Here is a 26,526-nt window from a genome sequence, read left to right as displayed (position 1 = left end):
AAAAAAAAAAAAAACAACCACAGTATCTGTGAAGCGCAGTAAAGCAACGTGCAGTAAAACAAGGTGTACCTGTACTTACTGAGCACTTATTGTATGCCAGGCACCATTCTGAGCAGTCACATGCATTAATTCACATTCACATAATTAATTAATAACAGATGTTCGTTGCTTCTGATAAAGAACAGAGCATGGTCAAATTCAGACTCTGGGGAGACCTTCCTCTCTTTCTATTCATGAGGCAGCCAAGGCCAGGGTCGCCTGTGGTAGTCCATAAATTCAGCTTTCTCAGCCCACAAAAGGGATTTATCACACAGACCCAAATAAATGAAAAATCTAAGCGCACATCATCTACTTCATAGATTTTCCTTAATTGACATCTGATTCCTTTATTAGAGGAAGATTTATGTTTCTGGGTTCCCATTTTCTCTTCTCAAAAAGGGGGAAGGTGTGGCAAGAACACAACATGAAATGGACCCTTTTAGCAAATCTTTAAGTGTATGATAGAGTATCATTAACTCAAGGGCATGGTGTTGTATAGCAGATCTTTAGAACTTACTTACCTTGCATAATGGGAACTTTATGCCTGTTGATAAGCAATTTCCCCATTTCCCTTTCCTCCAGCCCCAGGCAGCCACCTTTTCACTCTCTGGTTCCATGAATTTGACCTTTTTTTAAAAGATTTTTTTATTGAAGCATAATTGATTTCCAATGTTGAGTTAATTACTGCTATACAGCAAAGTGATTCAGTTATACACATATATACAGTCTTTTTTTAATACTCTTTTCCATTATTGTTTATCATAGGCTATTGAACATGGTTCTCTGTGCCATCCAGTAGGACCTTGCTGCTTATCCACTCCATATATAAAAGCCTACATCTGCTGACCCCAGCCTCCCACCCCATCCCTCCCCCAACCCCCTTGGCAACCACCAGTCTGTTCTCTATGTCCATGAGTCTGTTTCTGTTTCACAGATAGGTTCATTTGTGTCATATTTTAGATTCCACATATACATGATATCATATGGTATTTGTCTTTCTCTTTCTGACTCACTTCACTTTGCATGATAATCTCTGGTTGCATCTATGTTGCCCCAAATGGCATTATTTTATTCTGTTTTATGGCTGAGTAGTATTCCATTGTATATATGTACCACATCTTCTTTATCCATTTATCTGTTGATGGACATTTAGGTTGTTTCCATGTCTTGGTTGTTGTGAATAGTGCTGCTATGAACATAAGGGCGCATATATCTTTTTGGATTAGAGTTTTGTCCAGATATATGCCCAGGAGTGGCATTGCTGGATCATATGGTAAGAATTTGACTATTTTTTAAAATAAATTTCCATTAAAAAAAATATTTATTTATTTATTTATTTAGGCTGTGCTGGGTCTTAGTTGTGGCACACAGGATCTTCGTTGCAGCATGCGGGCTCTCAGTTGTTTCATGTGGGCTCTTGTTGTGGCATACAGACTTCTTCGTTGTGGCACGCAAACTCTTAGTTGCAGCATGCAGACTCTTAGTTGCGGCATGCGGACTTCTTAATTGCGGCATGTGGATTCTTAGTTGAGGCATGCGGACTCTTAGTTGCGGCATGCATGTGGGATCTAGTTCCCCGACCAGGGATCAAACCCAGGCCCCTGCATTGGGAGCGTGAAGTCTTACCCACTGGACCACGAGGGAAGTCCCTGAATTTGACTATTTTAGATGCATCCTATAAGTAGAACCAGATTAATTGCGGCATGTGGATTCTTAGTTGAGGCATGCGGACTCTTAGTTGCGGCATGCATGTGGGATCTAGTTCCCCGACCAGGGATCGAACCCAGGCCCCTGCATTGGGAGCGTGAAGTCTTACCCACTGGACCACGAGGGAAGTCCCCGAATTTGACTATTTTAGATGCATCCTATAAGTAGAACCAGACAGTATTTGTCCTTTTGTGACTGGCTTATTTCACTCAGCATAATATCCTCAAGGTCCATCCATGTTGTCACATATGGCAGAATTTCCTTCTTTTTCAAAGCTGAATGGTATTCCATTGTATGTATATACCACGTTTACTGTATCCATTCATCCATCAGGGATGTTTGTTTCCACATCTTGGCTAGTGGAAATAGTGCTGCAATGAGCACAGCGGTGCTAAAATCTCTTCAAGATCCTGATTTCAGTTATTTTGGGTAAATACCCAGAAGAGGGATTGCTGGATCATAATGCTTGTTCTATCTTTAATTGTTTGAGGAACCTTCACACTGTTTTCCATAGCGGCTGCACCATTTTGCATTCCCACCAAGGGTTCCCTCTTCTTCATGCCCTCACCAACTCTTGCTGTCTTTTGTTTCTTTGATAATGGCCATCCTACCATGTGTGAGGTGATACCTTATTGTAGTTTCGATTAGCATTTCCCTGATGACCAGTGACGTTGAGCATCTTTCGTGTACATGTTGGCCATTTGTATATCTTCTTTGGAGAAATGTCTATTCAGGTCCTTTGCCCATTTTTTAATTGGGTTATTTGTTTGTCGGCTGTTGACTTGTAGGAGTTCCTTACGTAATTTGGAAATTAACCCCTTATCAGATACATGGTTTGCAAATATGTTCTCTCATTCAGTACATTGAAGATTTCTCTCACTGATTGTTTTCTTTGAAATTGGACCCTTATCTGACACCATACACAAAAATCAACTCAAAATGGTTAAAGACTTAAATGTAAGACCTGAAACTGTAAAAATTCTAGAAGAAAACATAGGGGAAAAACTCCCTGACATTGGTCTTGGCAATGATTTCACGGATGTGACACCAAAGGCACAGGCAACAAAAGCAAATATAGACAAGTGGGAATTCATAGCAATAAAAAGCTCTGCACAGAAATGGAGAGACTTTATTATTCTGTTTGCACAAGTAACAGGGAATCTTGGACCACAAAGCCCTGTGTTTCCATCTGCCTTAGTCCTAGAATTTAGTCTGAGTCCTAGAATTTAGTCTTGAGTCCTAGAATTTCAGAGCTGAAGGGACTCTGGGAGATAAAATGCAATTGAGGATAACCTTGAGATACAACACAGCTGCCCTCATTTTACAGATAATAAAAATAGTTGTTATCTATTGACTGTGTAAGACATTTTGCTAAGCATGTTATATGTATTTGTGAACATATATGTATATATGTGTACAGCGTGTGTGTATATACATGCACGTATACATTAAGGAAACTAAAGCTCAGAGGAAAATACAGATAACAGTAGTTATCATGTGTAAAATACATTGCTAACTAGATTATGTATATATATGTATTTTTGTGAATGTATATATGTGCACACACACATATATAAATGCATGTGTGGAGGGGGGTATGTAAAGGAAATTGATTCTCAAAGGGAAGTATGACTAAGGTCAGAAAACTTCTTTGTGGGCAGAGCTAGGATTCAGATTTAGGGCTCTGATCTCCAAGGCCAGCATCCCTTGCACCAGCCTGGCGCCGCCATCATTTCACCAAGGGTGGCAGGGCGCAAACTCACACAGGGCTGTCCCAGTGGATTTGTAGTCTATGGTCTTAACCCCTTAGCCACCACCACATCCCTTCCCAGTCCCCAGACCTCTGGGCCAAGTTCTGACACTGACTGGTTGGTTCTTGTTTGGGGCTTAATTGTGTCCCCCCCAAAAAAACAATGTCGAAGTCCTAACCCCCAGTGCCTGTAACCATGAGGTTTGGGGAAATAGGGTCTTTGCAGATATAATCAGTTAAGGTGAGGTCATACCAGATTACGGTGGGCATTAATCCAGTGACTGGTGTCCTTACAAGAAGAGGGAAATTTGGACTCACATGGAGACACAGACATAGGGAGAGCATCGCGTGATGCCAGAGGCAGTGATGGGAGTGTTGTACCTGCAAGTCAAGGATGCCAAGAATTGCCAGAGACCACCAGAAGCTAGGGAGAGGCAGGGAAGCATCCTCCTTCCGGAGATTTCAGAGGGAGCAGGGCCCTGTTGCCTCCTTGATTTCAGGCTTCTAGCCTCCAGAGCTATGAGACAAGGAATGACTGTTGTCCTATGACCCCTGTTTGTGGCACTTTGTTACAGCAGCCCAGGAAGCAAATACAACTCCCATTTCCCCTTTAAAATACTGAAAGGTGGAAATATTTTTTTAAAAGAAAGAAAAGGCACCTCACTAATGAGGCACAGCCTCCAAAGATCCTCTGGGCTGCAGCAGCTGCTGGGTTTCCGAGAAGCAGCCCCGCTCCCCCCGGGGCTGCCACCTTTCCCCAAGATCTGCAGAGCTCTGGTGAGAAGCTGTCCCTGACACCCATGCTAATGAGTTCACAAGTCGAGCTGGGTGTCAGGAGACATGCCATCCTCCTACCAGATGCCAGGAGAACCCAGCATGGGATTCCAGCATTGTTCCAGGCAGGTGAGGCTGACAGGAGATGACACACAAGGCAGGAGGATAGTCAGATTCTAGCAGCGAGGTGCCCAGACTGAGGGGGCGGTTGTATCTGGGTTCCGAGAGTATTTTTAACAAGGTTATTGGACATAAAACAGCTTTATTTATTTATTTTTTAAAATTTATTTTTTTATTTTTGGCTGCATTGAGTCTTCGTTGCTGCACGTGGGCTTTCTCTAGTTGCGGGGAGCAGGGGCTACTCTTCGTTGCGGTGCGTGGGCTTCTCATTGCGGTGGCTTCTCTTGTTGCGGAGCATGGGCTGTAGCCAAGTGAGCTTCAGTAGTTGTGACACACGGTCTCAGTAGTTGTGGCTAGTGGGCTCTAGAGCGCAGGCTCAGTAGTTGTGGCACATGGGCTTAGTTGCTTCGCGGCATGTGGGATCTTCCCGGACCAGGACCCGAACCCGTGTCCCCTGCATTGGCAGGCGGATTCTTAACCACTGTGCCACCAGGGAAGTCCAATAAAACAGCTTTAAAATGTTTCTTCTGCTGAACCAAGGAAACAGCCCTGATTTGATGAGCACCTTGGCTGTGCCCAGCCCTTCCCCAACATTCATTTAACCCTCACAAAACTGCATGAATGGTTTGCGTGTCCACTTAAAAGCAGGCAGAGAAGGCCCAGAGAGGGTGAGCAGCTTTCCTGAGATCTCATACAGCAGGGAAGGGGAAAACCCAGGATTCCAGCTAAAGCCTGCCTAACCCCCAAAGTGTCTTCTTCCTACCTCGTACTCTGCAGCCCTGGTTCCCGGGTGAAGCTCTGGGGCTCTACTGTTGACCAAGACTTTCCACCAACAAGCAAACCTTATAAGCTCTGGACATCTGCAGCCTCTGTTCACAGTCACTTGCCAACGCCATCATTTGGTCCAGCTGGGACTCAAAGCCATGTCTTTTCACTCCTGGTCCATTTACCCCAGGCCACTTCAAGAACAGACAAGTCAGGCGTAGTTAGAGGGAAGAGTCTGAAATTTGCTGTCAGACCCACCTCCAGCTCAGTTGTGTGACCTTGGACCAGTAGCTTGCCCTCTCTGGACCTAGTTCCCCATCTGTGAAAATGGATTACTACTTCCTACCACACGGGTTTGTTGGATGTAATTCAGTCATTTAACAAGTCCTCTTATCTGCAGGTGCACGCTAGGACAGAGGTTCCCAAATTTTCTCAACTCACAGTATCTTTGGAGTGTCAGGGTTGTTTCATAGAATTCCTAGGCCAGAATACCTAACAATTCTATTTATTAAGCAGTTAGGTCCAAACCACTTAATAAGCAGCTATATCCTGACGACTTAGGAGCTGCTTGAAAAAGGAATGCACATAAATTGCGAGAAAAGATTGTAAAATTTTTATTTCACTCTTAAGTAACACTTATTTACAATTACAGTAATGATCCAACTACTGCTGCAGGAGTGTGTGTGCCTGCTGGGCTCTGCCAAACTTCTCAAACTCTTAGCATCAGACTGGACTCTGCCACCTGCATCTCCTGTTCCACACTGATGTTGTCACAGTTCTTGCTTTTTAGCACAGCAACCACAGAAAACCTAGCTTTGCAAAGATGGGGCATCATCAAAAAGAATGTAGCTGGATTGTGAAGCAGTTATACTCCAATAAAGATGTTAAAAAAAGTAAATAAACTACAATCTATATGCACCCCCCCAAAAAAAAGAATGTAGCTCAATCTGATGTTAAAACTGTGAACTTTCTCAAGCTAGGAGTTCACATGAGGCTGGAAGATGTCACTGTGTCTCCTCAACATTTTTTAAAAATCTCACAGCACCCCTATGAGTTCGTGGTGGCACCTGGGGGCATCACGGTGTATAGTTTGGGAACAGTGGTGTTAGGTCCTGAAAATATGGCAAAAATGCAGCAATATGTAAACAGACGCAATCTGTATTGTCAGGGAGCCTGGGGTCTATTGAAGATGGGGGAGGAGAAACAAGTCTATGAAAGAAATAACAATGGATCTGCAGTATCACCTCCTCCAGAAGGGCCTCCCTGACTGCCTGGGCTAGGTCATGTTTCTCTCATCTGCACTCCCATGGCTCCTATAGCTACACAGCACTTGCTGCAGCTTATCAAAATGATCTGTTTATATGTTCAGAGACTCAAACACATACCTTGCTTGCTAGGAATGTATCCAGTTGGTTCTTGTATCCCTTGGGCCCAGCAGGCTCAAAAAATGACAGTATTTGTTACTATTACTGTCATCGTCCTTGTTAGCAATACTAATGCAGTCTTTATTGAGTTTCGTGGCTTTGTTGCAGCTTCCCTTCTTTGGTGGCGGCATGGTAGATGGCTGCTAGGGGTCCCATCCAGAAGACATAAACCACAGCATGAAAAGTAATGAGGCTCTGACAAAGACAGCGAGGGTTTTATGGGTGGCTCTCCAGAGAGGCATGTAGGGATTCCCCAGGAGGCCCTGGCCCTTCACAGCCCTGCCCCCAGAACACCACAAATACGAGATGTGGAGATTTCCTGACCTGGATAGAGCCCACATGGCCAGACGGTGGCCATACTAAAAGTTTCCATTGATGACTCATCCCCAGCGGCCTCTCCTCGGCCAGCATGCCAGGCTCTAGCTGGGTGCCCTTCTTCATTTAAAAATTCCTGTCTCTGAGGAAGCAATAGCTCAGAGCAATTCACGATAGCCCAGGGAATTTGGGCAGGAGAAGGGCCCTTCATTATAGCAGAACCGTTAAGTGCACAGGACTTCAAATCCAGCAGGTCAGGTTTGCATCTCAGCCCTGCCACTTGCCAGCTGCATGACTTTGAACAAGCCGAAGCCGGTGTCCTCATCAGAAAGAATGATCATGCCAACCATCAATACAGACGCTCATAACAGTGTGTCTGGTATATAATAAGTGCTCAGTTAACATTGGTTGCTAATTACCACTCAGTTTCACTGCTCCACTACTGTAGAGTATATTACAAATCATTCATAGCAATAACCAAGAAACCTGATTTTGAGCGTTTTGCACAAATGTGCTCTAAAAATGTACATTTTTTCCCATACTTAAAGAGAGGGGGGAAATGGGAGGAAGATAAAAATGAGGGTAGGTTTGTGATTATGTCTATAAGACCACCAGTCCAAGTCACTTGAATTCCTGGGAGAGAACAGGTTGAAATCACACGGATTGCCATCAGAATTGTTTCAACCTTAGACAAGTGATTCTCAACCAGGGGTGAATCTGCTCCCCAGGGGACAATTGTCAAAGGCAATTTCTAGAGACATCTTTGGTTGTCACAACAGGGGAAGAGGAGTGCTACTGGCATCTAGTGGGCAGAGGCCAGGGATGCTGCCCGACATCCTACAGGGCACAGGACAGCCCCACCACAAAGAATTACCCAGCCCCAAATGTCAACAGCATCTAAGTTGAGAAAACCTGCCTTAAACAATCTTATTTCAAAGTGTGGGTACCTCCTCGGTGTAGGAATGTCATTGCCCAGCCACATCTCAGCTTAAGGGTGGGGTCTTGGTCCAGTCTGTTTACGTAGCAGGCAGGAAAAAGTGAAGTCCAGAGACATGAATTGATTCACCCAAGGTAACACAGTGGATCCCGGCCTCCAGTTTCAAATTCAAGTCACTTCCCTCATCACTTTCCTGCCATCTTCTGGGAGCTGAAGATAAATACAGATGCCTTCAAAGACAGCTGGTTTCTGCCAGAGGTGGAATTCCATGCGGAATTCTTCTCAGACTCTTACTGATGGTTGGGTCAAAATTGAATTGGATTGACTTTGGAGGCAAAGACTCACATCATAACTCAGCCACTTCCTTCTTGTGGGACCTTTCACAAGAGACCTTCCCCTGAGCCTCAGTTTCCTCATCTGTAAAATGGCTGTATGGTGCGGTGATTAACAGTGGACTTGGACCACTTGGATTTGAATCCTATCTCTCCCACTAACCAGCTTGACAGGTTACCCAGCGAGATAGCCAACAGTTCTGTGCTTCATTTGCACCGATATAAAATGGGGAGAGTCATAACAATGTCTGTGCCTTGGGGTTGTTGTAATAATTAACTGAGTTTATAGATACAAAAACTCCAAATAGTGCCTGGCTCATAGGATGCTCTCAGTAAATTTTGGCTATTCTGGTCAGTACTGTTACCATCTTTAAAGATTTAGGGGAGGATTAGAAATAATATTTGCAAATCATCTGGTACAGAATGGGTATTTGAATATTTTGGAAATCAATGGATTAAATTATTAATTTCTTAACCATGTCAAGACACCAGAGCTGCAGTTCTGAGCCCTAAACCCTTCAGCCCTAAAGTTCTGGCTGGACTTTGTCTATTTCTGTTTTGTAAATCAGTTCATTTGTACCATTTTTTTAGATTCCACATATAAGTGATATCATATGGTATTTTTCTTTCTCTGTCTGACTGACTTCACTTTGTATGGTCATCTCTGGGTCCATCCATGTTGCTGCAAATAGCAGTATTTCATTCTTTTTTATGGCTGAGTAATATTCCATGGTGTGTGTGTGTGTGTGTGTGTGTGTGTGTGTGCGCGGAGCACAGGCTCCGGACGCGCAGGCCCAGCGGCCATGGCTCACGGGCCCAGCCGCTCCGCGGCACGTGGGATCTTCCCGGACCGGGGCGCGAACCCGGTTCCCCTGCATCGGCAGGCGGACGCGCAACCACTGCGCCACCAGGGAAGCCCTGCATGTATCTTTTTGAATTAGAATTTTTTCCGGGTATATGCTCAGGGAGTGGGATTGCTGGATCATATGGTAACTCTATTTTTAGTTTTTTAAGGAACCTCCATACTGTTTTCCATAGTGGCTGCACCAATTTACATTCCCACCAACAGTGTAGGAGGGTTCCCTTTTCTCCACACTCTCCAGCATTTGTTATTTGTAGACTTTTTGATGATGGCCATTCTGACCGCTGTGAGGTGGTACCCCATTATAGTTTTGATTTGCGTTTCTCTAATAATTAGCGACATGGAGCATCTTTTCATGTGCCTCTTGGCCATCAGTATGTCTTCTTTGCTGTCTGGACTTTAGAATCACCTGGGGAGCTTTAATAAGAATATTTGGGGGGACTGATTAAAATTCCTTAGGGGGCAGAGCCGGCTCACTGAATAACCTAGGGTGATTCTACTAGGAAGCCAGGTGAGAACAGCTGAGGACGCCTCCCCCTCATCTTCCTGGACCTGCTGTCAGTCTCTTCCTTTACCTCCAGGTCTAAGAATTTGTCCTTTGTCACTTTCTATCTCTGCAGGGCCAGGATAGTGCCTGGTACTGGAAATATTGTAGAATACATGAACGTTAAGTTACATGAAGGCAGGGGCCATGTCTGTCTTGCTCATTGTTGTATGTCCAGGGCCTGGCACATAGAAGGTGCTCAAGAAATATTTGTTATACTCATTAATCTGTTCATTTATGAAAGAAAATTCCAGGGAAAGTTTGTAGGGAAATCCTTTTGCATTGCCACTGCCATCTGCTGGCCACTATGCTACACTGCAGGTAATACACTTTTTTTTTTTTTTCTTTTGTCTTAAGGATTTATCTTCTCTTAAGGATCATTTACTGGGAAGCTGGATTCCCAGGAGGGTGGGAAGCCAAGGAATCAGATCAGCACTTACCTGGGGTCTGAGTCTTCACTCTCTCCCAGTAGAGCACTGGATTTCCAGGTTTCCTCTGAAAACCTTGACCTTCCCACCTCTGACTGACTCAGTGAGGTTTCTGCTCTATGTTTCTCCCATCACAGCTGCTACCAAGCACTGGGTTGCAATTACCTGATAACTGTTCCTCTCCCCCACTAGACTGAGTCCTGGGAAAACAGGAACCATGCTTCTTTAGTTCCTTACTCTATACCAGCTCCTAGCACAAGCCTGGAACATAGGGACAGAGCAAATGTCTGCTGGGCTGAAAATTTTTTTTAAAAAACCCAAAGAGTGAATTCTAGACTCTGGAAGTTCATAAACTGTAAAGTGTAGTGCATGGGGCTGCATTTCCCAAGAAGTATTATATACTCCATTGGCAATACCCTTGTGGCTTTAGACAGTGCCAATTAACTTTTCAATGTTAAGAAAATCTTTAAAAATTAAACTGACATTTGAAACCTGTGATTATAAGAATGTTATTATTTGGGGTGAGGCTAAATTATGTAGCACTGTTTAAATGGAAAAATAAGTTAATAGAAATTTTTAAAAAGATTAAGTAAACAATAGTAAAGTTGGGATGAAAGTATGACCAAAATTGTAAAACCCAGAAAAATAACCAGAGTTTACTGGGTGCTACTATATATTGCTCACCCTCACATGCATGAGCTCATTTCATCATCATAGCAAACCTATGAGCTATCCCATTTCACAGATGAGGAAGTTGAGGCTCACAGAGGTCATATATCTTAGCCACAGGTGCATAACTAGGATCTGAATCCCAGGCCATTAGGCACTTGAGCCCAAGAACTTCTATTCTGTAATCTTCTTTCAGTTGAATTGGTGTAAGGTCTTTCAAGAAACATTTATTGGGCACCTACTGTGTGCCAGACTGCTGAAGATACAGCAGTGAGTAAAAGCCAACCCCAGCTCCACAGAGCCCAGCCAGGTTGAAGAGCAAACTTTCAGACGAATCATTAGGACATGGGTGCAGGGTTTGGGTCATGATGTTATTACCTGTGTATATTATAAAAGTAAGGCGTGCCCAACCTGTTTTTAAAACGATACATCAATATGCTATATAGGACTATAAAATGTAAAAGGAAAATTTTCCCTTCCTACGGCTCATACCCCAGGCACACTCTGCAAGGTTAATGATACCTTACCAGTCCTTCTACGTGTCCTCCATGGACGCATAATACAATGCTGTCTTTAAGGGTTCCCGTGATTGATTGAAGGAAGGCATTGTGGTTTGACCGGGGGCGCAGACATGGTAACACTGGCTGTTCTCAAGTGCCCGTGGGTGAACTTCAACCATAGAGATGACCCTGGTTTAGTGGAGGGGTTAGCTTTGGTCAAGCATCAGCTGAACCACCTGGTGCCTCATTTCTGGGAGTCTGAACTGAAGGGAATGCTAGTCAATATCTCTGCCTCTCTCAGCTGCTCTAACAGCCCTGCCCCCGCTGACTTAGGGGGTCTCCTCCAGGTGCCCCTTACTCTTTTGAGCTTCCTCTCTGACAGCAACTGCCATCTCTTTTTGTTTAATTGTCCAGTTACATTTGTTTGCCCGCTTAAAGCATTGAGACCACAGTCTCTGGAGGGCAGGAATGGTGTCTGATTCGCCTTCTGGCCCCACCGCTGGGTGCGTTGTCTGGCATGCAGTAAACACTTGCTAAATGTTTTCTGAATAAAAGCACGAGCGCCTGCCAAGGTGCATCTGCATTGTCGTGCAAGATGCACCCCTAGCCGCCCAGCGACCCAGCAAGTCCCTTTCTACAGGCTGGCTTCCTGGATTGCAGGTATGGGAGGAAAACAGTTCTTCACCCCTGATGAAGGCTGCTATTGAATTACAAAGAAAAAAATCTTTCAACCTCAAGAGGTTGGAACCCTAGGAACCTTAGGAACCTTCTAAGCCATGTCCCTATCGACCCGCCCATTCAAAGAGATGAAAGCCCCAATTCCTCATTAGTGGTGATTACTGTCACTAAAACATAGTCATTCATTCATTTGTTCCTTGGAAAGGTGATACATTAAAATGCCTTCCTAAATGTCAGGCAGGTACCATGTGTAGAACAATAGGGAGTGGTAAGGATTGTGGCTAACTGGGGAACATATTTCTTATCAAAGGGGGACAGCTTCTACTCAACGCCATGTGAGTTGAGTGCTTGGGCTCCAGGTCACAATCATTGCCATGTAGTTATGTGAACCCAGTATTGTCTTATCTTCCAATGTTTCAGAAGAAGCCAGAAATTTAGATTATTACATGAAATACCCTGATTTGCACAAGCTAAGTAGAGCCCATGTGTTGGTCAAATTCACAGAGAAATAGGGTCTAGTTGGGACTTCTGTTATACTATGTGCCATCCACAATTTCCGTGGGGCGAGGGGTTATATCTGTTTTATTCACCTCTGTGTCGTCAGCGCTACTTATGTGTTGGCACATAATAGGTGTTCAATAAACATTCATTGACCCAATGAATGAATGAATGCTTCCTGTGATCCAGGCAAGGTGCTAGGCACTGAAGTTCCTGGCATGAACATAAGATGAGTGTCCAGCCTGGGAGTGAGTGGGCAAGGTGAGAATCAAACAGTGCCATAAAAGATTCTGAAGCTGTGATGGAGGTCTGTGAAGGTTATAGAACAGGGTTCCAAGGACAGGGGAATTCATGCTGCTGGGGACAGATCTGGCTCCTTGGGGGAATTCTTGAGATCTGCCTTGTAAAATAAGATGCTTGAAACAACCCCCATTTATTATCTTACAGTTTCTATGGGTCTGGAGTCTGGGAACAGCTTAACTGGGTCCTTTGGTTCAGGATCTCTCATAAGAGAGACCTGGGGCTGGAGTCTCACCTGAAGGCTCAATCGGGGGAAGGATCCATTTCCAAGCTTTGGAGCTCCTACTCCAAAGACAGTGGAGAGTCTGCTAGCAAGACAGAACTACAGTCTTATATAACATCCTCACGGAAGTGACAGCCCTTCGTCTTTGCTGTATTGATACTTTATTGGTTGGAAGTGAGTCACAGGTCCTGCTACACAGAGCTGCAAAGAGCGTTAATACCAGCAGGTGAAGATTATTAAGGGCTGTCTTAGCCTTTCCACTGCACTCTCCTTTATTTTTTTTTATTGGAGTAAAATTGCTTTACAATGTTGTGCCAGTTTCTGCTGTACCATGAAGTGAATCAGCTACATGTATACGCATATCCCCTCCCGCTTGGACCTCCCTCCCACCCCACCTCCCATTGCACCCCTCTAGGTCATCACAAAGCACCGAGCTGATCTCCCTGTGCTATACAGCAGGTTCCCACTAGCTATCTGTTTTACGCATGGTAGTGTATTTATGAGAGTCTCCTTTAGATAGGAAGGGGAAGGGCATCTCAGACAGAGGGAACAGCATAGGCAAAACACAAAGGGGTGAAACAGAGTAACCCATCTGGCAAAATGTGACTAGTTCGATGTGAAGTGAGGAACCATTTGAGAGGGAGGCAGGAAGCAGATGGGCAAAGCCCTAATAGCCCAATCTGGAGACCCTGCCTCTTCTCCAAGTGCAGTGGAATCACCAGGTATGAAATAATAAAAGACCCACCTGTTCCACGTTCTAAACCGAGGGCATGCAGAGTCAGGATGATGGCAAGCTGGGGGATTACACTAGAAAGTTGTAAAAATCACTCAGATGTTACAGGAATCCTTCAGGTAAAAGAGACAGCATGTCATCTCTTCCGAGTTTCACTAATCAAGTGAGTATTGGAAGCTGTGGACAGAAGCTGGTTTCTCTGAAACATGTATGGCAGGTGCAGCTGTGATATGTAAAGACTTGGGTCTTTGTACAGCAAAGCAAGATCCAGAAGGAACAAAATGTTTCAGGATTTGGCGTAGAAAACCCCTTGTTCTCTGTTTGTGGGAATGTAAAATGGTGCTGCCACTGTAGAAAACGGGATGGTGGTTCCTCAGAAAGTTACATGTAGGATTACTGTATGGTCCAGAAATCCCACTTCTGGGTATCTACCCACAGAATTGAAGGCAGGGTCTCAAAGAGGTATTTGCACACCCATGTTCATAGCAGCATTATTCACAAGAGCCGAAAGGGGAAGCCATTCAAGTGTCCATTGATGGATGGATGAATAAATAAAATGTTTGTCCAGCCATACAATGGAATATGATTCAGCCTTAAAAAGGAAGGAAATTCTGACACAAGCTACAACACGGATGACCCTTGAGGATATTATGCTCAGTGTAATAAGCCAGTCGCAAAAAGACAAATACTGGATGATTCCACTTACATGAGGTCCCTAGAGCAGCCAAATTCATAGAGACAGAAAGTAGGATGGTGGTTGCCAAGGGCTGGTTGGGAGGGGAGATGGGGAGTTAGTGTTTAATGGGGACAGAGTTTCCATTTGGGAAGATAAAGAGTTCTGGAGATTGATTGTACAACAATGGGAGTGTATTTGACACTACTGAACTGTATACTTAAAATGGTTAAGATGGTAAATTTTATATTATGTAGATTTTACCCAGTTTAAATTTTTTAATAATAAGAATTTTTAATGTTTCAGGATGTGTAGTCTTGTGTGCACAGCAGTTTTTGCTGGCTTTCCAGTCCATCCAGGTGCTGAAAAGGAACTAGATCACACGCTGGCCCTGGAATGGGTTAAACTGTCAGGTTCAACTCTCCAATAAGTCTTAAGCTAGCAGGTGTCATTTATGATGCTCCTACTGTATATGTTAGGGTCATTTATGTTCCTACTGTATACCAGGCCCTGAGCTTCCAGCATGCCTTAACAGGCTCATGTCCAGTGAGGGAGACTGATAGTAAAAAATTAAATAGAATACAGTGTATGCAATGCTATGGTGGAGGAAGAGCCGGAGAGATTAGTGACTCAATTAGGGGTAGGGGGCATCAGGGAAGGCTTCCTGAAGGAGGAGATAGGAGGACTGAGTATTGAAAAACAAGACTTATCCAGGCTGTGTGGGCAGGTGAGGTATAAGGTGAGAAGCAGGAGGAATATTTCATAATTTAGCGACACCACCGTCCATTATTTACTGAGTACTTACATTTCAAGGGCGTGCTAAGCATTTGCACACATTACCTTGTTTAATCTTCCAAGTGCCTGTGAGATAGGTACTGCTTTTATTGCCATTTTACTGATGAGGAAACTGAGGCTCAGAGAGGTTGTGGCCCTTGCTGGAGGTCACACAGCTAGTAAGTAGCAGAACCCAGATTTTTAACCCAGATTCCACAGCTTAGTATATCCTACTGTGCCCATGTGTAACCCATGCCCAGAGGTGGGAGAGGGAAAGGTGAGTTTGAGGAGTGGGCAACAGTTCAGTGCAAGGTGGGGATGCAGAGAAATGATGCTGGAGAGACTGGCCTCAGATCACACAGGCTCTGAGTAGGAGTCCCCAGAGATTTACATCGTCTCATCAGAGCTCCTTTTGGCTTGCATTTCAGCGGAGGAGTCCCTGGCATGTGACAACCCAGGGTTACCTGAAAATGGGTACCAAATCCTGTACAAACGACTCTACCTGCCAGGAGAGTCCCTCACCTTCATGTGCTATGAGGGCTTCGAGCTCATGGGCGAAGTGACCATTCGATGCATCCTGGGACAGCCATCCCACTGGAATGGGCCACTGCCCGTCTGTAAAGGTAAAGAAACCACCGCCTCCCCACCCCCGGAGTCCCGGGGAATGAGGGACCCAGAGATGTAAAGACTGACTTGCAGCAATTCTAAACTTGCTCTAAAAAGCCAGGCTACTGTGTTTCACTAAATCTAAGACACCACCATTATTTTCTGCACTGTTGAGAAAGGACATGGCTGCCAATTAAACTATGACACGGTGCCTTCTCCTTGCTTAGCATTTTTGTTTTTACTTACTAAAAGAGCTTAGGTGTTTTTTGTTGTTGTTGTTGTTGTTGTTGTTTTGCGTTACGCGGGCCTCTCACTGTTGTGGCCTCTCCCATCGCGGAGCACAGACTCCGGACGCGCAGGCTCAGCGGCCATGGCGCACGGGCCCAGCCGCTCCGCGGCATGGGGGATCTTCCCGGACTGGGGCACGAACCCGTGTCCCCTGCATCGGCAGGCGGACTCTCAACCACTGCGTCACCAGGGAAGCCCAAGAGCTTAGGTTTTTATCATAAAGGAGAGGCAGCCTGCTTTTGACTCCTGCTTGGACAGCGTGGCTGAAACGTTTCCCGCCTCCTGCACCCCCTTCTCACAACCACTTGGTTCCCAAGGGTGATGGGTGTTCCCCTGTCGCCTCTGGGCGTTCTCCCAAGATGCTCACACCTATCCTCCGGGTACTGATGGTCCTGGGCTGATGATTGCACAAGCACAGGCATCTTGAGCGCCACCTGGTGGCAGCGATTGTAATACCCCAGTGATTGTAAGACACGCCCCCATCTCAGAGATGGTGAAAAGCGGGGGAAGTGTATTTTAGAATCAGTGAACCACTCATCGTTGAAATTAAGTTACGGCACACCTAGTGAGATTTGGATCCATTTATCCGCGTCTTTGAGGTGTGAAATTCATAATCATATCGTAAGTATGTTCAACGCTTCAGGCAAGTGGATTTAACCTTTTATGGTGTTAATACCCTTTAGAGAATCAGGCAGAAAGCTCTGAATTCTCTCCCCCGGGGGAACCGAAACATGCAGTTTTACATTTCTACTTGGGAACCCGTAACTTCAGCGGATCCCCCAATGCTCGTTCATGAAGTTCAGCGTTAAGGCTTAAAAATATGTTCCCGGCCAGAATTTCTCCTCCTGGGTATAGGCACAAAGTAATTGAAAACAGGTATTCAAACCAACACTTGTACAAATGATCGTAGCAGCATTATTCACAAAAGATGGAAACAACCCAAATGTCCATCAGCTGGTGAATGGATAAGCAGAATGTGGCATGTTCATATAAGGGAATATTGTTCAGCCGTAAAAAGGAATGCTAAAACATGAACCTTGAAAAGGTTATGCTCAGTGAAAGAAGCCAGACACAAAAGGTCACATGTTGTATGATTCAATTCGAATGAAATATCCAGAATAGGTAAATCCATAGAGATGGAACTCAGATTAGAGCTCCCCAGGGGCTGCTGGGGAGGGAAGAGTAACTGCTTAATTGATACTGAATCTCCTTTTGAGATGATGAAAATGTTTTAGAACTAGATAGAGGTGATGCTTGCAGAACATTGTGAATGTACTAAATGCCCCTGAATTGGACACTGAATTAAAATGGTTAATTTTATGTTATGTGAATTGTACGTATAAAAAAAGATTTTCCCTGCATCACCTCATTGAAGCTTCATGACCATACTCTGAGATAGGTGAGCCGTCATACCCATTTCACAAATGTGGACAGAGAGGCTCACAGAGGTTAAGTGACTTACCCCAAACCACGCAACTGGTACAAGACAAATCTAGGATTTGAACCCACTTCTGCTAATTATAAATTCCCGGGCTTCCCTGGTGGTGCAGTGGTTAAGAATCCACCTGCCAATGCAGAGGACACGTGTTCAAGCCCTGGTCCGGGAAGATCCCGCATGCCGCGGAGCAGCTAAGCCCGCGCGCCACAACTACTGAGCCGGCACTCTAGAGCCCGCGAGCCACAACTGCTAAGCCCGCATGCTGCAACTACTGAAGCCCGTGCGCCCAGAGCCCGTGCTCCACGACAAGAGAAGCCACCGCAACGAGAAGCCTGTGCACCGCAACAAAGAGTAGCTCCCGCTCGCCGCAACTAGAGAAAGCCCGCGCACAGCAACAAAGACCCAATGCAGCCAAAAAAATAAATAAATAAATAAATAAATAAATTCCCTGCCTTTGAAACCCCACCAGGTGAGGCAGTCCTGGCCCCTCAGGTACGACAGATCGTCTAGCAGGAAAGACATTGTCTTGGGAGACCATTGCCCTTTTCTCTCCTCTCCATTTCCACTCCTGTGACCCACACTGCCAATGCTGTAATGAAATAATAAATCACTTCCTCTTCCCCAAAAGAGTGGGGTCCATCGTTTGTGGTCTGGAGTTGGAGAAATGACAGAGCACCCGTGTGAGGCCACCCCCTGGGACTCAGGGGCCCTAGGTTCCAAGGACGCTGCCCTGGCAGGTCCAGGAAAGGGCCCAGGAAGCTGCCTCTTAGCACGTGCCCCCGGGGCCCACTGATCACACTCAGAGGTTCAACATTTCCTTCCATTTCTAAGATTTCATGGAAGCTCGTACCCTCCCAGACATGCAATCAAGGTCCCATTCATGTCTTGGTTGGGTAGGAAGCATCTGCCTTAATCTTTCCATTTTCCTAATGCCCTGGCTCCAGAGATGTCTGCAGTCGGTTAGCTTTTTTGTCGGCTGGTTTTGTTATCGTCACATGATAACGATGAAAGTCAGAGAGTCACTTTGACCAAAGCTCTAACTAGGAAATCTCCATATTATGTAAGACACGGCTATTGCTGGGCCTTTGGGGGCCAGCTCCTCCCGCAACCTTATCATGCAATCTTTCCATCGAAGCCCTTCACTCTGGGGGTTTTGCATCCCTGAACCCCGTCCCTGTGGGTATATTTTTGTGCTCAGCTATCGTGATGACTTGGATGCCAAAGCGTGAAGACACCAGCCCCCATCATCCTGAACTTCCAGAGAAGTTGTACAGGGAATCCAGGGGAATAAATCAACTCCAGAGAGTTCCAGCCTATGGCAATGAAGGAATGAAAATATGGAATAAAAATCCTATATTCCAAATCAATATGGAATAAAAGTGAAATTAGAAAGGTTCATATAAATGTATATTTCAAAGCAGGAAAACAGTTTCACCTCTGGCTGGGCTCAGGATTTCAGATTTGGAATTTTGTCTTGCCCCTTACCATTCATCAGCCTTGGTCCGACACAAAAACACTGAAGAGACCAGGACTATGTAGTTAAGAGCAAAGGCCCAAGAAAGCCAAGCAAGTTCAAATCCTGCCTCCATCACTTAGGAGCTGTGTGGTGTCAGAGAAATCACTTCACTTCTCTGAACCTCTGTTTGCTCATCTGTTAAATGGGGATGAGAATAGTATCTACCTAATGAGATTGTTGTGAGTGTTAAGTGAGCAAATATATATAAAGCTCTTGATGCCCAGTATCTGACATACGGTGAGTATTCAGTAATTATTGTCCTTTTTCTTTCATATCTGTCTCATCTTCTCTCAGGAACTTAGGAAGGGAATGAGGCATTTCCACTAATTCCAGTAGCCTAAGATTTTAAAAAATAAACAAACAAAACCACAGCACTACAGCAAAGCATGGAATGGACTTTTGCACCTAATTTGGGGGGGCTTCATGCAAACAGAGTGAATGCACTTGACATTGACCAATGCTCCAATTTCTCTTTCAGTTAATCAAGACAGCTTTGAACATGCTTTAGAAGGTGAGTCCCATGAAGAAAAAAATCCCATAAACCAAGCTAATAGCAGAAATCAAGGGAAGGTCCTTGGAGATCCTTATCCAGGCACTTAACAGAAAATTAAGCAAAAATTCTGCCTTCACACTGCTGAAGATAATTTCAAAAAAAATGACATTGTAAACAAAAAAAAAAATCATTGAGTTTGCAACTTATAGTCCTAACTATGACCTGAAAGAGATTTGACGCCCGTTCTGTTCATGATGACGAGGTAAAAACATCTGGGAGTTCACGTGCCTGAGAAACACATACCCCCTTGTAAAACTTTTCAGCCATGTGGTGCTATTTGGGAGAGCTAAATCCAGAGATGCCTCACCTTTCATGCTGAGCAAGCTCCTGGTTTCAGGAGGGAAAGATCTTCCCCAGGGGATGCTCTGAGGTCTGTTTTCCCCTCCGTCTTTTTCTTCCCCAAAATAGCTGTCCCTGGATCCCCCTTGTTTTCTGTTCTTGTTAGAAATTACCAAGTGAGATTTATTAATGTGGAACAGATGCTAAAAGTGATCCAGGATTTTGTTTTATCTTCCCTTTTCAATGCATCCCACACGTAAAATGTTCTGCATTCTGTATAACCTTCGTTCAGTTTGGTACAAAACCACTCACTGGGCTGTCATGTCAGGAAAAAAATAACATTTTGTTTTGTTAAAAAAAAAAGTTTTAACCAGTTGGACAGTTTTTTAAATTATTTTTGGAGCCACTTATCTTTCTGACAATAAACTGTTCACTCAGAATCTGGGGCAGTGGAAATTACATGTCATTAGTTGCTCTCTTCTGCAACAGATGACATTTTAATCCAAGCAGACAGAGCCGGAGCTCAAATATATGTGTATGTTGTGGGGAGCATGTAGTAGTCACTCCACTAGAAGAAAAAGGGCATTTATGGTGTTAGGCTCTATGCAGGCCCTTCCTTTGCTGTCTTGCACCGGCCAGTGAACCATGAGAACATCTCAAAGGCCTGGGTTGCTCAGAGGGTGTGATGCCATCGTAATGTTCTGGGCTCGCACATTTATCATGGGTATTAAGATTGTTTTCAGACCCAAGGAGTGGTGGTTAACGGATTGCAGATTTGCGTAATGCCGAGCTCTGTTAGACGTGGCTGTGGAGAACGGCAGAGGAAAATGCGTCCAGAAGTGATGTGGAGTCTGCCTTCAAGCCTTGCTCGGGAAACGCCCCCTTCCCCGCCTCCACCTCCACAATAATCATCATAGTTCTTGTGATTTCTGCTAACCACTGGGAGGTAGAGGGAGGCTCCAGGTGAGGCTGAGAGGGTTGCCTGAGAGTGTGCAGCCGTGGCCTCTGAGGATGAAAACTGTGTCTTCACGGTTAGGGTGTCATGGGGTGTGCAGGTACCCAGCACTGACCCAGCTGCCCAGCGCCCTCTGCTGGAGGGTCTGATTGAGCAGGTCTGGGAGGGACCTGCCAGTCTAGACACAACTCTGTCTTCTCCATGGACTGTCCAGCAAATCTGCCTTTCCAGTTAGCACGTTGGGGATTTTCTCCAAGTCTTCCCTGGAATTGGATTTTAACCAGATTTCAACCGATGACCACCCCATCCAAGAATGGGTCTGGGGCTCTGTTGCCAAGAACCAGCACCATTTCCTTTACTCTCTGCCTCTTCTCCCTTCTGGAGATGGTTCTCCAGTGGCTGGCTCTGTGACATTAGGTCTTGGAGTGGGCGCAGGGCTGGGAGGGCGGGTACTCCCCTGGGAGCCAGGTGCCCTCACTGGCTTGTGCGTTTAGTAGCAGAAGCGGCAGCCGAGACGTCTTTGGAAGGGGGAAACGTGGCACTGGCTATCTTCGTTCCAGTCCTTATCATCTCCTTACTGCTGGGAGGAGCCTACATTTACATCACCAGGTATGGGGCTTCGGGTGGGAGTGGGGCTCTCACCCACTCAGCGACCAGCGTGCTGGGGGGCTGGGCGCGTCACTGGACCCTGAGCCTCAGGGTCTCCACTCTTGGGGACAGTGGCATTTGTGTGATTGAAGGGATGGTGTGTGGTTCAGTTCAACTCTGAGAAATATATAGATCGTGCGCCTGCCCACCCTTCATGGTAGGAGGGCTGAGCATGCGGCAACAAATCAGACAGACACTCTCCTGACCTCACAGAGCTCATGTTTAATGGGGGAGAGAGACATTTCCTATTGCCAGGCACACTGGCTCATTCGTTCCTTCATTCACTCATTCATTCCCTCACTTATTCAACATGTATGTATTGACAGTCTAATGTCATTGTCCCAGGTGTCAGGGATCACAGAACGTGCCTTTAATAAGGAAGGAAGATATTCATGTATGGCTAGCATATTTACTAATTCGTTCAATTTCACAATTATTGAGCACCGACTCTGTACCAGGCCATTTTCTGGGCTCTAAGACCATCGTCGTGAACAAAACAAAAAGAAATCGTTGACGTGTGGGGCACAGGTTCTAATGGGGGAAGAGAGGCAATAAGTAAAGTATAATATAAAAGTAAGTAGTACATTAGAAGGTGAAAAATGCAGGGAGAAAAAGGGAGCTGGGGTGAGGCAGTGGTTGCATTTTAAGTGGGGGAGGGGTAGAAGATGCCCCAGTGAGAAATCACATTTGAGTAAGAGCTTGAAAGCAACAATGAGTAAACTATGCAGATATCTGGGAGAGGAGAATTCCAGGCAGAGAAGCAGCATTGTGCAAAGGCCCTGAGGAAGGCATTTGCCTACCCTAAATGGTCCCTGTGGCGCTCCCAGTCTGGAAGGGGGAGAGGAGAAATACACACATTATCACACACTATAATAAACACAATAAAGGAAAGAGGGTGTGGGAACAGAGACCAGATCCAAATAGGTGGTCAGGGAAGGCTGCTCTGAGGCAACACAGTATATGCTTAATAAATGCTCATTATTATTGCGCTTGCTCTTTGCATTAAAGAGGGGCTTGTATCATCTTACAGGAGAAAACACATTAAGCTCCAGTAAGGGGAGGTCCGGGGCTTTAAGGATTCCTGACCGGGTTAGAAATTGAGAGCGATTATGATTTCAGCTTTTACCCCACTCGGATTCTCACCTACAAGAGGCCGTCTCCACACATCCTCCTTGTTATCCACGGAGGTGCCCATGCTCAGGAAGTAGCACCCACCGTTCCCCTGTGGGACTGTAAGGTATCTCCTCGTCCAGAAAAAGTAACTTCTCTTCCCTTCACCGTCTCTTCTCCAGATGCCGCTATTACTCCAACCTCCGCCTGCCCCTGATGTACTCCCACCCCTACAGCCAGATCACCGTGGAAACCGAGTTCGACAACCCCATTTATGAGACAGGGGTGAGTGGGTCTCTCTTCTCTCGCTGGTGCCTCCCTCTTTGCTCTGAATCCATTGACATCAAAACGGGAGGTTCAATTTCCTTTTGCTCACGATGCTGCTGGCAGAAAGGCATGGCCAGTGGTCGTCCTGTCTCATCCCCGCCAAGACCCCTATTGAGGTAACTGCTGGAGAACTCAGCTCATTCTAGGAACTGATGACAAGCCTGTAACTCTGTTTGTTCTTAGCAGAATGGTCACAGAAAGAAGGGGCTGCACCAGAGACCCATGGAGAGACAGCTGAGATGGGTCAGAGCCCAGCGGTGGCCTGGTGGCCGTGGGCCGCATTCCCAGCATCTTATTAAACTACATTCCTTGTTGAATGGCAGTGTGCGCCATCCCCACACGTTTGAGCAGCAGCCTGTGTTGGTACTAGGGACACAGCTGAACCAAATAGACACAGTTCTTCCGTTAATGAGCTTATAATCTCACAAAGGAGACAGATATCAATAGTAGTAGTAGTAGTAGTAGTAATGGCAATAGTAATATTATGGGCCAGGCACCTTAAATGCATAATCCCCTTGAATCCTTGTAACTCTTTGTGATGGATTCTCTAGTTATTTCTGATTGACTGATGAGGACATTGAGGTTCAGGGAGAGGAAAAACGATTTGGTCAAGATTGCACACAGCCAGAACACACAACCTGCAGCCAGGATGCAAACTCTGTTAGACTCTCTTGCCTCTCCTTGAACCTCAAACAATCAAATATGCCAGTGAATATCTTGACTGCAACAAACCGTAATTTTTAAGGGCCAACCATAATTTTTAAGGGCCATGAAAGAAATTGGACAGGGTGCTATGAGTGTATGATGTGATGGGAGAAGGCCATCTCATCTCATCTTTGAGAAAGCTGAGTCATATAAGGTGGCTGAAGAAGATGCCAGGAAGACAGGAGAGCACATGCAAAGGCCCAGGGGCATGTGTGAAGAACAAGAAGGCTGGTCATGAGTTTGCAAAACCACAACCCTTCAAATTCACTGTGTGGTGATGTACAATCATCTCCCAATATTGGGGGCATAAACTTGACTTGTTCCTTGTCCGTGCTAACCTTCCATCAGTCCTGCTTACTCTGACCTCCTGTTGGTTATCAACTGATGTGTAACAATATTTTTGCAAATTTAGGAGCCTAAAGGACACACATTTATTACCCCATAGATTCTGTAGGTCAGGAGTCCAGGCACAGCTTATGTAGGTCCTCTGCTCCAGGACTCACAGGCTACAATCAAGGTGTCAGTCAAGGCTGCAGTCTCATCTGCGGCTTGACTGGGGAAGGATCCACTTCCAAGCTCACGTGACTGTTGATAGCATCCAGTTTCTTGCAGGTCATTGGACTAAGGGGCTCAGTTTCTTGCATGCTGTCAACCTCAGTTCCTTTCTGTATGTCCCTCTCCACAGAACAACTCACAACATGGCAGCTTGCTTTTTCAGAGTCAGCGAGAGAGAGAGAGAGAGAGAGGTCACAATCCTACAAAGTATAAACATGGAAGTGACATCCTAGCACCTTTGCTGTATTCTGTTGCTTAGAAGCAAATCATAGGTTCTGCATGCAGTTAAGGGGAAGGGATCATACAAGGAATGTGAATACCAGGAGGTTGGGGATGATGAAGACCACCTTGGAGCCTCTGTCCCCCAAACTTCCATCTACCATGAAGCACAGACAGAATTGCTTATCTGTGTTGCCCCAGTGGGAACTGTAGACCTCCACTAAAGCATGTGACAGGGCTTTCCTGGTGGCGCAGTGGTTGGGAGTCCGCCTGCCAGTGCAGGGGACGCAGGTTCGGTCCCTGCTCCAGGAGGATCCCACGTGCCGCGGAGCGGCTGGGCCCGTGCGCCGCGGCAGCCGAGCCTGCGCTCTGGAGCCCGCGAGCCATAATTACTGCGCCCGCACGCCACAACTGCTGGGGCCCGCGCGCCTGGAGCCTGTGCTCCGCAGCAGGAGAGGCCACCGCAGCGAGAGGCCCACCCACGGCGGCGGGGAGTGGCCCTCCCTCCCCGCAGCTGGAGGGGGCCCACACTCAGCGGGAAGACCCAACGCAGCCAAAAAATAAATAAAACATAAATAAATTTATAAAAAATTTTTTAAAAAAGCATGTGACAGTGACATGGGGCTGAGCCTATGACTTCTTATATCTCCTTACTCCTCTGCCCTGGGGGCCTGGAGTATATTACACACACTCCATGAGTATTGGAGAAATTGAACTGGTTGCTGCCTACAGGTTGTGGTCATTTTAGATATGGCACTGGTTAGACAAGGTCATATGTTATTTTACATTGTGTATAGCTTGTTTCTGAATCCTCAGAGAAGGTCAAGCTGATGAAAAATAGCACCTTAGAAACTAGACCTTATTAAGACTTACTCGTATGTGTATCAGTCACCTAGCACTATGATAATGCTGAGTAACAATCCCAGACTCAGTCGCTCAAAGTAACAGGCGTTAATTTGCTCATCGGTCCATGGGACAGTGTTTTCCGCTAGTTTCAGCTGGGTGGTAGTCCTGGTTTGGCAGTGCTCACTCACCCATCTGTGGTTGGCTGATGACTCAGCTCTGCTGTCCGTGACTCTCATCTTCTTGCTGGTGCTAAAGGCCTTCAAGGCATGCTCTACTCATGGTGAAGGCAGAAGGGCAGGACACCAGCAGCAGAAACACACAGGCACTTTTCAAGCCCCTCTTATGACCCACTTTCCCGTAACCCATTGGTAAAAGCAAGTCAAGGTTAGAGTAAAGAGCACTGCAAAGTCCTATGTCCAATATCTTGGATACAGAGAAGGGTGAAGATCCAGGACGATTCATGGGTCACCCTACCACACAAGGGGTCAACAGATCTGTGCTTCTCTCTCTCACAGGAAACCAGAGAGTATGAAGTTTCCATCTAGAGAGAGCTCCACGTGAGAAGGGAACTTACAGATACAAACTCAACTACAACCTCCTCGAGAAATTCGTCCAGAGACCATGTGGCATTTGATGGAAAGCCCAGAGTGTCGGCTGTCTTTTCTTTAGACTCTTTACTGAAGACTTTCTGTTTTCTTCACTGTATTTATTATATTTAAAATCGAAATAGGTGTGGTTGGATGTATTGCAGCTGCAGCCAAATTTGCGGTACAGCCTCAATCCTGAAGGCAGTTGGAGGACCTGTAAAATAGCAAACACAGCAGTAGAGGGAAAAGGGAAAAAAAAAACAAAACAGCAACAGGCTGTTTCTTCTATCAGCAATGCCATGCTACGGCTGCATCAAATTGCATGCATCTTCAGGATCCATGCCCATGGTGTTTTTCGTACAAATCTTAAGTCCCAAGATTAGGTTAGAAAGGGTATTTCTTGTTGGATTAACTTGGGTTGAAATTTAGCACGGAGACTTAAACAGCACTACTCCAAAACCAGTCTGTTTTCTCCCTTCCAATTTCGCCAGCTTCTAAAAGAACCTGCCCCGTCCCCTCCCTCCCATGGCCCCTCTGAAGGCAGCAAAGGTGTTACGTAAACATTCTCTTTCACCACCCTGGCCTCGCTGGATGCTGGCAAACTAAGAAAATGTTCTCTTTCTATAAAGGTGACAGATGACAAAGGAAAGTTTTCAGAGAAGATGAGAGTTCCAGTGAAGAAGTGGTTGAGGGGGAAAGCTGGCTAAGGGAATCGAGAGAATAAAATGTTCTTTTCCGTGACACTCTTTCAACGATGAAAGAGCAGGTAATTTATGCTCCAAGGGCCAGAATCGATCACCTTGTTCAACAAGGCCACCCTCAAGCTGTGCTGATAGATCCGTACTCTTT

The 26,526-nt window shown here is 45.6% G+C and overlaps 1 protein-coding gene across 1 annotated transcript in view; it reads left to right on the top strand.

Moving 5' to 3' along the window:
• The window catches only part of SEZ6L (seizure related 6 homolog like), an 86,606-nt gene extending 60,971 nt beyond the window's left edge, over positions 1-25,635 (top strand). The window contains exons 13-17 of the mRNA XM_007101929.2: positions 15,474-15,668; positions 19,372-19,404; positions 21,175-21,289; positions 22,621-22,723; positions 25,606-25,635. Coding sequence (XP_007101991.1) covers positions 15,474-15,668; positions 19,372-19,404; positions 21,175-21,289; positions 22,621-22,723; positions 25,606-25,635 — 476 coding nt within the window. The remainder of the gene's footprint in view (positions 1-15,473; positions 15,669-19,371; positions 19,405-21,174; positions 21,290-22,620; positions 22,724-25,605) is intronic.
• The last annotated feature ends 891 nt before the right edge of the window (positions 25,636-26,526 follow it).

This window comes from Physeter macrocephalus, chromosome 19 (assembly GCF_002837175.3).
Source record: "Physeter macrocephalus isolate SW-GA chromosome 19, ASM283717v5, whole genome shotgun sequence".
Lineage (NCBI taxonomy): Eukaryota > Metazoa > Chordata > Mammalia > Artiodactyla > Physeteridae > Physeter > Physeter macrocephalus.
The sequence above is the reverse complement of the archived record's forward strand: the minus strand, read 5'-3'. Positions and strand labels throughout refer to the sequence as shown.